Source organism: Esox lucius, chromosome 9 (genome assembly GCF_011004845.1).
Source record: "Esox lucius isolate fEsoLuc1 chromosome 9, fEsoLuc1.pri, whole genome shotgun sequence".
Lineage (NCBI taxonomy): Eukaryota > Metazoa > Chordata > Actinopteri > Esociformes > Esocidae > Esox > Esox lucius.
The window spans coordinates 642,861-655,000 of record NC_047577.1 but is presented as its reverse complement, the minus strand read 5'-3'; the positions used below and the strand labels follow the sequence as shown (position 1 = coordinate 655,000).

Genomic DNA, 12,140 nt, shown 5'->3' with positions numbered 1-12,140 from the left:
TCCTTTATTGGAAAAGAGGCTAGTGACACATCCTTTATTGGTGATAGAGGCTACTGACACATCCTTTACTGGTGATAGTAGCTAGTGACACAAACTTTATTGGTGATAAAAGCTAGTGATATAAATGTATTGGTAATTGAGGCTATTAACACATCCTTTACTGGTGATAGAAGCTAGTGACATTGTCATTAGAGTCTGTGTGATGGGAGGGTGCCAAAATAGTGATAGGGTTAACTCATGATGCTATATCGTCATTATGAAGCAGTGGTAGGGTTTAATCATGAAGATTTCAGTTCATTATGAAGCAGTGGTAGGGTTAACTCATGAAGCTGTCTATTCATTATGAAGCAGTGGTAGAGTTAACTCATGAATCTGTCTCTTCATTATGAAGCAGTGGTAGGGTTAACTCATGAATCTGTCTCTACATTATGAAGCAGTGGTAGGGTTAACTCATGAATCTGTCTCTTCATTATGAAGCAGTGGTAGGGTTAACTCATGAAGATTTCAGTTCATTATGAAGCAGTGGTAGGGTTAACTCATGAATATTTCAGATCATTATGAAGCAGTGGTAGGGTTAACTCATGAAGATTTCAGTTCATTATGAAGCAGTGGTAGGGTTAACTCATGAAGATTTCAGTTCATTATGAAGCAGTGGTAGGGTTAACTCATGAAGATTTCAGATCATTATGAAGCAGTGGTAGGGTTAACTCATGAATATTTCAGATCATTATGAAGCAGTGGTAGGGTTAACTCATGAAGATTTCAGATCATTATGAAGCAGTGGTAGGGTTAACTCATGAAGATTTCAATTCATTATGACACAGTGGTAGGGCTAACTCATGAAGCTGTCTATTCATAATGAAAACAGTGGTAGGTCAAGAAGTTCCAGATATAGAAAAAGACAGACTTTTGTGGGATTTGGGGAAAATAGCAGTGCCTGTACCAGTTGTGGGATTATAGAGTCAGAGTTCAAAGACAGAATTATAACAGAATGCAGCCCTCTGGGGTTTAAACATTTCACTACTCACGATAACTCATGATAATAACATTAGCTAAACATCCAGCTGTTTCTGACTGTCCTGATATCCATCTAGAGAGCTAATTTTGTGTCTGTCTTTGTGTGTGTGTTTCTGTGTGTGTTAGGCGCTGGATGATGGTATATTTGCGTTCTTTGCGTTGGAGATGCTGGTCAAGATGGTGGCGCTGGGTGTTCTGGGTAGGTGACTGTTTCTACCTCTTTCTATCTCCTGTACCTGTATCCCTTTCGGGGGAAGAGTCACTGGCTTGTTGTTGTCTCAGGGGGATTGCAGTTGGTGGGTGTCCCTTTGGTAGATTACTGGCGATGTTGGTGGATTGATTTCCTGCCTGTTGGGCCCTGTCCGGGGCCTCCCCCGGGTAGGGCCACAGTGTTGGCGGACCCCCCCTGTCTCAGTCCCAAGGTCTTACGCTGCTATACTATTGTGCTGGGGGAGTAGGGTCAGTTCCTTCCCCACTAAGTTTCCTTCTCCACTATAAATCGTTGTTGATATGCATTTTCTACATTTTCCCAGTCTCCTCCCGTTTTAAACTTTAGGAGGACATGAAGTCCTGGTCCACACCTGAGAAGTACCTGGTTTGGGGGGCCCCGTTGCTGTCCCTGGATTTAGCCCACATTAATTTATTAATTATTCCAATTGGACTCTTAATATCTCACCCGGCACAGCCAGAAGAGGAGTGGTCACCCCTCTGAGCCTGGGTCCTCCCTAGGTTTCTTCCTAAAATTCGGCCTTCTTAGGGAGTTTTTCCTAGCCACTGTTGTTTGCTCCTTGGGGTTTAAGTCTGGGTGTCTCTGTAAAAGCACTTTGTGACAACTGTAAAAAGGGCTTTATAAATACATTTGATTGATTGATCTGCCCCTGTACCTAACCCTGTACATAACCCTGTACCTGCACCTGCCCCTGTACCTCCCCCTAAACCTGCCCCTGCACTTGTATCTCACCTCTGAACTTGCCTCTGTATCATCAATAATGATATAATTATTGCTCTGAAGGATGGGCTATTCAGCTGGGGAATGTGTTCTGTAACATGTTTGACCTTTATCCCGCCCTTTATCCCGCCCATGAACAGGTTGTTGACCTACATGGGCGTGGCTGTGGGAAGTAGGGGTGCTGCGCTGTCTGAATAAATGTGTATCGCTACAGCCAATGGACAGGCTTTGTTTGTCCATCAGCCATCGAGACGTCTGTTTTCTGGAACCCCCTGATCAAAAGATCTTCTTGTGGCTATGTACATGGGTGTAGATGGATGATGAATTCCAAATGACGCCCCCCTTCCTCCACCCCACCCTCATCCCTCCATTTGTGTGTTGGTGCGTTCTGCCATTGGCCAAACGTGTCCCAAAGCTGAGGGAGGGGAAGTAATCAAGGCCGTAGGGGACTGATGGGACCCTCCAGTGGTCCTTCAGCCAGTGTGTAACGTTCTCCGCTGACAGTGTCCTTTATGAGCTTGGGGGGTTCTCCGTGAAGAGTGGACAGGCATGCCAGATTGTAGGACCCATGCATTTGTTTATGTCTGATGTTGAGTCTTGAGACATACAAAACTAAATGCATCCTATATTCACTGTTTCTTCTGAAACAATGGGAGGGATGTGTGTTTGTCATCAGCGTGTCAAAAAACACTTTTCCACCATTTATGCATCAAGTGGAATATTTCATTTCTAAATATATTATCGCTGTCAATTTAACAAACTTGATATAATTCCACTTAACATTGAATGGATGTTTCTACTTGTATCTATATAGGTCAGAAGGGTTATCTTGGTGACACCTGGAACAGATTGGACTTCTTCATCGTTATAGTTGGGTTAGTGTTGAAAAGCACACAAACACACACACACACACACACATTGTCATAACACTGACATTAAGCATGAGACCAATTTATACCCTGTGATTGTGTTTGTGTGTGTGTGTGTGTGGGTGTGTGTGTGTGTGTGTGTGTGTGTAACGTTAACTAACCCTAACCCACCTTAACCCCTAAACACTCTGGTCTTAGGGTTGGGGTTTACTAACTTTCTGAGAGTGTTGGGATGTTAAGGTTTTTTGTGCTAGAGGTTTGAGGGTCACACACTACAGGTCAGTGGTTTGGTCAAGAGGTATGCATGGTCTTCTCTCTTTTCAGAATGTTGGAATATTCTCTTGACGGACACAATGTTAGCCTATCAGCAATCAGGACTGTCAGGGTGCTCCGCCCTCTACGAGCCATCAACAGAGTTCCCAGTAAGTCTCTGTCTGTCTGCTTTTTGGTCTGCCTGTCCGTCCGCCTCACTGTCTGTCTGTCTGCCTCTCTGTCTGGCTGCCTTTAGGTCTGTCTGTCTCTCTGTCAGTTTGCCTGCCTGTTTCTTTGTCTGTCTGCCTCTCTGTCTCTCTGTTCCGGTATCAACACCTTAATCTTTATACCCATACTTATGTAATCAGAAATATAATTTAAAAGGGTAGTATAGTTTAATAATTGCCAGGATGTCAAACTCATTGTTGAATTCACTGCTTAATATTGACAAGAATTACTGTCTTTTCATACCTTAATCCAGCGTCTCTCTTCATACCCGAACCCAGTATCTCTTTTCATACAGAGCCCTACGGTCTCTCCTCATACACAACCCAGAATCTCTTTTAATACACAAACCCAGAGTCTCTTTTCATACACAACCCTACAGTCTCTCTTCATACACAACCCCAGAGTCTCATTTCATGCACATCCCCGAGTCTCATTTCATACACATCCCCAGAGTCTCATTTCATGCACATCCCCGAGTCTCATTTCATGCACATCCCCGAGTCTCATTTCATATACAACCCCAGAGTCTCATTTCATACACATCCCCAGAGTCTCATTTCATACACATCCCCAGAGTCTCATTTCATACACATCCCCAGAGTCTCATTTCATACACATCCCCAGAGTCTCTCCTCATTCAAAACGCCAGTCTCTCCTCATAAAAAACCTCAGTCTCTTCTCATACACACCCCCAGAGTATCTCCTCATATCCTAACCCCAGAGTCTCTCTTCATACACACCCCCAGAGTATCTCCTCATATCCTAACCCCAGAGTCTCTCTTCATACACAACCCCAGAGTCTCTTCTCATATCCTAACCCCTGAGTCTCTCTTCATACACAACCCCAGAGTCTCTCCTCATATCTTAACCTCTGAGTCTCTCTTCATAAACAACCCCAGAGTCTCTCCTCATATCTTAACCTCTGAGTCTCTCTTCATAAACAACCCCAGAGTCTCTCCTCATACACAACCCCAGAGTTCCCCCTCATATTCTAATCCAGGGTCTCTCCTTATATCCATGGATATTTGACAAAAGATGATAATCATCACCTCTACAAAAAAAATAACTACCTATTTGTCTTCCTGACTGTAACTGTGTTTTGTAAGTGGCCCCCTCAACTTGTTTCCATGGGGAGATTGTCTCCCTGACTGTAACCATGTTTTGTAAGTGGCCCCCTCAACTTGGGCACTTTGTTCAATGAAATATTCTATTAATTTGAATCCCATTTAAATTGGTATTTCCATTTAAATGGGTTTTTTAATGGTGTAGAATGCCTTGCTTGCCTTTTCAGTCTCAACATAACTGTGGTGTCTGCAGTACTCTGAATGTTTCGATCAATTTACTACTTTAATCTAATTCCCTGAGATCTGGACATTCTCTGGAAAATCGTTTTGTTGGAAATGTTTTTTGGACTTTAGGTTTGTCAGTACTGCTCTGGACCAGGCTCTGCTGTTGTCAGTACTGTTCTGGACCAGGCTCTGCTGTTGTCAGTACTGTTCTGGACCAGGTTCTGCTGTTGTCAGTACTGTTCTGGACCAGGCTTTGTTGTTGTCAATATTGTTCTGGACCAGGCTTTGTTATTGTCAGTACTGTTCTGGACCAGGCTTTGTTGTTGTCAGTACTGTTCTGGACCAGGCTCTGCTGTTGTCAGTACTGTTCTGGACCAGGCTTTGTTGTTGTCAGTACTGTTCTGGACCAGGCTCTGCTGTTGTCCCAAAAGTAGGAACAGGTCATCGCAGAAGGCAGGCAATTAACCTCTGAACTTTGAAGGATGACACAAGGGTCTCTCTCTCTCTCCCTCTGTCTTTCTCCCTCCATCGCTCTCTCTCCATTTCTCTGTCCTACATCTCTCCCTCCATCGCTCTCTCTATCTTTCTCTCTTCATTTCTCTGTCCTACATCTCTCCCTCCATCATTCTCTCCATCTCTCCTTCCATCCTTCTCCCTCCATCTCTCTCGGAGGTGCTTGGTTCATATTGGATATTTGGACTTCGTACAACTGTTACTGCATCTGAAACACAGAAACTGAACATGTAATGTGTGTGTACGTGTATGTGTGTGTGTGTGTGTGTGTGGTGTGTGTGTGGTGTGTTTATGTGTGTGTGTGTGTGTGTGTGTGTGTGTGTAGGTATGCGTATTCTGGTGACCCTGCTCCTGGACACCTTGCCCATGCTGGGGAATGTCCTGGCACTCTGCTTCTTCGTCTTCTTCATCTTCGGCATCGTCGGCGTGCAGCTGTGGGCGGGTCTACTGAGAAACAGGTGCTTCATGGGAGATGACTTTAGAACGTGAGTCACACCACACACACACACACACACACACACACACACCACACAAACTGACGCAACACACATACACCCACAACACACCACACAAACAGACGGCAAACACATACACACCACACACACACACACACACACACACACACAGAACACACCTCACACACAAAACACACCTCACACACAGACCCCACACACACACAAAACACACTACCCACATACACACACACACACACACCACACACACAAAACACACCACACAAACAGACACCACACACTCACACACACAAAACACTCCACACAAACAGACACCACACACTTACACACAAAATACACCCCACAAATAGACACCACACACATACACACTCACACACACACACACAAAACACACCACACACTCACACACACAACACACACAGATACCACACACATACACACAAAACACACAACACACACAGATACCACACTCACATACACAAAACACACTACACAAACAGACACCACACACATACACACAAAACACACCCCACAAATAGACACCACACACATACACACTCACACACACACAAATCACACCACACAAACACACCACACACTCACACACACAAAACACACCACACAAACAGACACCACACATACACACAAAACACACCCCACAAATAGACACCACACACATACACACTCACACACACACACACACACACACACACACAAAACACACCACACAAACAGACACCACACACTCACACACACAACACACACAGATACCACACACATACACACAAAACACACAACACACACAGATACCACACTCACACACACAAAACACTCCGCACAAACAGACACCACACACTTACACACAAAACACACCACACAAACAGACACCACACACATACACACAAAACACACCCCACAAATAGACACCACACACATACACACTCACACACACACAAAACACACCACACAAACAGACACCACACACTCACACACACAAAACACTCCACACAAACAGACACCACACACATACACACAAAACACACCCCACAAATAGACACCACACACATACACACTCACACACACACAAATCACACCACACAAATAGACACCACACACATACACACTCACACACACACAAAACACACCACACAAACAGACACCACACCGATACACACACAACACACACAGATACCACACACATACACACAAAACACACAACACACACAGATACCACACACATACACACAAAACCAACCACACAAACAGACACCACACACATTTCCCTGAGGTGCACAGAACCCACAAAGTCAAATCCTCTGTTGAAGAGCCAGAGTGAAGATCAGTAGGAGCAGGGAATAAACAGTAAGGCACACACACACACACACACACACACACAAGTGGAGAAAATAGTGTGTGTGTCTACAGGCCAGTATTAACAGAATGACAGTAGTGACCGGGCTGGAGGAAAAAACTGTCTCTGCTGCTCACACACACCTTCTAACACATCACTATGCATCAGTCAGACACTCACACACCCACACACACTATTCATTTGCTTGGCCAAATAAATAACACATCAAATCAGCAGACAGACAGTATTCAGTCAGCAGACAGACATATATATACACACACAAACACACACAAACTCTGCATATGTGCTGATTCAGGTTGTTGATTGATGTCAGAGTGGAGAGGTAAAAGGTCATAGTTGTCGTTGCCCAGCAGGCTTTTGGGCAATGATCTCATCAATATTTATATTAGGTAGACTCATCAAAATGGCCTGGAGCAGTAGCGCAGATGTTAAGACAAGCAAGATGCAAGACTTGGCTTAACACTATGAGGAGACCAAAACGGAGGCTCTCTGGAAAATTACATTTCTCCTCAGTTAGTGTTCCTTATAGACAATGTATATTAAAGGGATTATACATCATACACAAAATACGCTTAATGATAAAACAAAAACACAAAAAATTATTATAATCTTTGAGTTTATTAAGAATATAAAACTGAAATACCTTATGTACATAAGTATTCAGACCCTGGATCGTGGGAAGTGACCACAACTTCAAGTTTTCTTGGGTACTGTATGTCTCTAGCATCTTTGAGTCTTCTTGGTACAGGACTGTATGTCTCTAGCATCTTTGAGTCTTCTTGGTACAGTATTGTATGTCTCTAGCATCTTTGAGTCTTCTTGGGTACAGTACTGGATGTCTCTAGCAGCTTTGAGTCTTCTTGGGTACAGTACTGTATGTCTCTAGCAGCTTTGAGTCTTCTTCGGTACAGTACTGTATGTCTCTAGCAGCTTTGAGTCTTCTTGGGTACCGTACTGTATGTCTCTAGCAGCTTTGAGTCTTCTTGGGTACATTATGTCTCTAGCCGCTTTGAGTCTCTTTGGGTACAGTATGTCTCTAACAGCTTTGAGTCTTCTTGGATACAGTATGTCTCTAGCAGCTTTGAGGCTTCTTTGGTACAATATGTCTCTAGCAGCTTTGCACACCGGGGTTTGGGCAGTTTCTCCCATTTTTTGTTGTAGATCCTCTCAATCTTTGTCAGATTGGATGGGAGCATTGGTAAAGTGCGACCTTCAAGTCTGAGCTTTGGCTCGGCCACTCCAGGGTTGTCTTGGCTTTGCACTTCTGTTCATTGTCAAGCTGGAAGATGAATCTTTGTACCAGTCTAAGGTGCGCTCTGGAACGCATTTTCCTCAAGGATCTGTCTGTATTTTGCTCTGTTCCAACCCTCAACCCTGACCAGTCTCCCAGTCCCTGATGCTGAGGAGTGTCCCCATAGCATGATGCTCCCTCCACCATGCTTCACCTTAATAAGAGTGGTGTTAGCCTGGTGATGAGCGGTACCTTGTTTTCATCAGACATAGTGCTTAGCATTCTGGCCTAATAGTTACACTGGACTTCATGGCCTGCATTTTGCTCTGACATGCACTGTGACATCTGGGAACTCATATAGACAGATGTGTGCCTTTCCACATCAGGTCCAATCAATGGTATTTGCGAAAGTGAACTCCAATCAAGTTCTAGGATGATCAAAGTACACAGGATTTATCTGAATTTGGAGTGTCATGACAAAGGGTCTGAATACTTATGTACATGAGATATTTATGTTTCTTAAACAGTGTTTTCACTTTATCACTTTAAGTGATTTAAAATACAGTCAAAATTAGGTCTATAACACAACAAAACGTGGATAAAGAGGTCTGAATACTTTCTGAAGGCACTTCATACACAGTAATTTAAATGTCTTTTGTACAGTATACAGTATATTAAAGACATAATATATGCAGCATATTAACTATATAATATATACAGTGCATTAAAGACATAATATATACAGTATATTGAAGACATGATATATACAGTATATTAAAGACAGTTTATGCAGTATATTAAATACATAATATATACAGTATATTAAAGACATAATATATACAGTATATTCAAGACATGATATATACAGTACATTAAAGACATGATATATACAGTATATTGAAGACATGATATATACAGTATATTAAAGACAGTTTATGCAGTATATTAAATACATAATATATACAGTATATTAAAGACATAATATATACAGTATATTCAAGACATGATATATACAGTACATTAAAGACATGATATATACAGTACATTAAAGACATAATATATACAGTATATTAAAGACGTTATATAAACAGTATATTTAAGACAGTTTATACAGTATATTAAAAACGTTATATAAACAGTGTATTAAAGACATGATGTATACAGTGTATTAAAGACATAATATATACAGTATATTTAAGACAGTTTATACAGTATATTAAAAACGTTATATAAACAGTGTATTAAAGACATGATGTATACAGTATATTAAAGACATAATATATACAGTATATTTAAGACAGTTTATACAGTATATTAAAAGCGTTATATAAACAGTGTATTAAAGACATGATGTATACAGTATATTAAAGACGTTTTATGTACAGTGTATTAAAGACATGATGTATACAGTATATTAAAGACGTTTTATGTATAGTGTATTAAAGACATGATGTATACAGTATATTAAAGACATAATATATACAGTATATTTAAGACAGTTTATACAGTATATTAAAAACGTTATATAAACAGTGTATTAAAGACATGATGTATACAGTATATTAAAGACATAATATATACAGTATATTTAAGACAGTTTATACAGTATATTAAAAACGTTATATAAACAGTGTATTAAAGACATGATGTATACAGTATATTAAAGACGTTTTATGTACAGTGTATTAGATAGCTGACATATACAGTATATTAAGTGGGAGGATTGGTGCCTTTAATTATTAGATTAATCACATGTTCTGTGTGTGTTTCTGACTGGTTTTTCCTAAACCCCTGGATGGAACCTTGTTCACACCATAAATTATTCTCAAATAGCCTGAAGTCTTTACAGTTAAAATACTTACACACTTCCCTCCCTCCCACCCACCCCCACTTGCTCCCCTTTTCTCCCTCCCTCCCTCCCTCCCTCCACTCCACAGGGTTTACAACGTCTCTTTCCTGACTGCATACTACAGACCAGAGGAGACAGAGGACTTCCCTTTCATCTGTTCAACCAATCGGGAGAACGGAATGCTGAGGTGTTCTGATGTTCCCCGGCGCCGAGTGGGACGGTCCTGGTGCATGCTGGGGGTGGAAGGGGAGGGGCTAGCAGAGGGCCCTGGGCTTGCAGATGGACCAATAGGAAGAGGATGTGTGAATTGGCATCAGTACTACAATGTGTGCCGGGCCGGTGAACTGAACCCTCATAAAGGAGCCATCAACTTTGACAACATTGGATATGCATGGATCGCAATCTTCCAGGTAGGATCATTAATAATACTGGCTGGTTAATATGCATGGATCGCAATCTTCCAGGTAGGATCATTAATAATACTGGCTGATTAATATGCATGGATCGCAATCTTCCAGGTAGGATCATTAATAATACTGGCTGGTTAATATGCATGGATCGCAATCGTCCAGGTAGGATCATTAATAATACTGGCTGGTTAATATGCATGGATCGCAATCTTCCAGGTAGGATAATTAATAATACTGGCTGGTTAATATGCATGGATCGCAATCTTCCAGGTAGGTTCATTAATAATACTGGCTGGTTAATATGCATGGATCGCAATCTTCCAGGTAGGATCATTAATAATACTGGCTGGTTAATATGCATGGATTGCAATCTTCCAGGTAGGATGACAAATAATACTGGCTGGTTAATATGCATGGATCCCAATCTTCCAGGTAGGATAATTAATAATACTGGCTGGTTAATATGCATGGATCTCAATCTTCCAGGTAGGTTCATTAATAATACTGGCTGGTTAATATGCATGGATCGCAATCTTCCAGGTAGGATCATTAATAATACTGGCTGGTTAATATGCATGGATTGCAATCTTCCAGGTAGGATGACAAATAATACTGGCTGGTTAATATGCATGGATCCCAATCTTCCAGGTAGGATCATTAATAATACTGGCTGGTTAATATGCATGGATCGCAGTCTTCCAGATAGGATAATTAATAATACTGGCTGTTTAATATGCATGGATCACAATCTTCCAGGTAGGATAATTAATAATACTGGCTGGTTAATATGCATGGATAGCAATCTTCCAGGTAGGATAATTAATAATACTGGCTGTTTAATATGCATGGATCACAATCTTCCAGGTAGGATAATTAATAATACTGGCTGGTTAATATGCATGGATCGCAATCTTCCAGGTAGGATAATAAATAATACTGGCTGGTTTGATTGATTAGCTCATTGTTTCATTAATTATGAAATTATTGATTCCTTTGTTGAAAATGTTAAATATTGAATGAATGACGTCCTACATGTCAGCACAAAGCTTGAGGCATCCCTCATTGCCCACACAAACAGCCATTACCAAGGAAACCAAGTCTGTGTGTTAATAGGACAACTGGAGTTCCAGGGAGGAATCCCATCTCTGGAGAGTCTCTGGCATTTCCTCTCCCACAGAACACCAAACACACAGAAACAGACCTGCACGCGTGCACGCGTACACACTAACACACACTCACACACACAGACATTCACACACACATTCACACATGCAAAACACACAACAGGAAGGCAGTTACATGCAATACACACGCACCAGCACGTACACATTCTGTTATTTGGACAGTCGACTGTCTGTTTAGCGTCACCTTAGTGTAAATCCTCCTGGTTAGGTATTAACACCCGATAGTCGCTTAGCAACAAAGATCCTCTAGTCTCTAATCAAGTCTTACTACATTACATTATTTTTATAATCTGCATGTATTTCACTGATTACAGTATTATGTTATTGTTTGTTGATGCTCTGAATATATCATTCATCAATCAAGGTGTTGACACTCTGATCTACATGTTAGTACTCTACAAATGTTATACATTTCGATGTTACGTTCACTAGTAAACACCAAAAATGACTTTGGAGGAGCTGAAAACAGGGTTCTGAAAGATAGCCACAAGGTTATTCACAAAA

At 41.4% G+C, this 12,140-nt stretch overlaps 1 protein-coding gene across 2 annotated transcripts in view; it reads left to right on the top strand.

Moving 5' to 3' along the window:
• The window catches only part of cacna1hb (calcium channel, voltage-dependent, T type, alpha 1H subunit b), a 106,749-nt gene that overhangs the window by 36,061 nt on the left and 58,548 nt on the right, over positions 1-12,140 (top strand). For both annotated transcript variants that reach the window (XM_029122030.2, XM_029122029.2), the window contains exons 4-8: positions 1,144-1,216; positions 2,781-2,841; positions 3,160-3,257; positions 5,443-5,602; positions 10,131-10,452. In XM_029122030.2, coding sequence (XP_028977863.2) covers positions 1,144-1,216; positions 2,781-2,841; positions 3,160-3,257; positions 5,443-5,602; positions 10,131-10,452 — 714 coding nt within the window. The remainder of the gene's footprint in view (positions 1-1,143; positions 1,217-2,780; positions 2,842-3,159; positions 3,258-5,442; positions 5,603-10,130; positions 10,453-12,140) is intronic.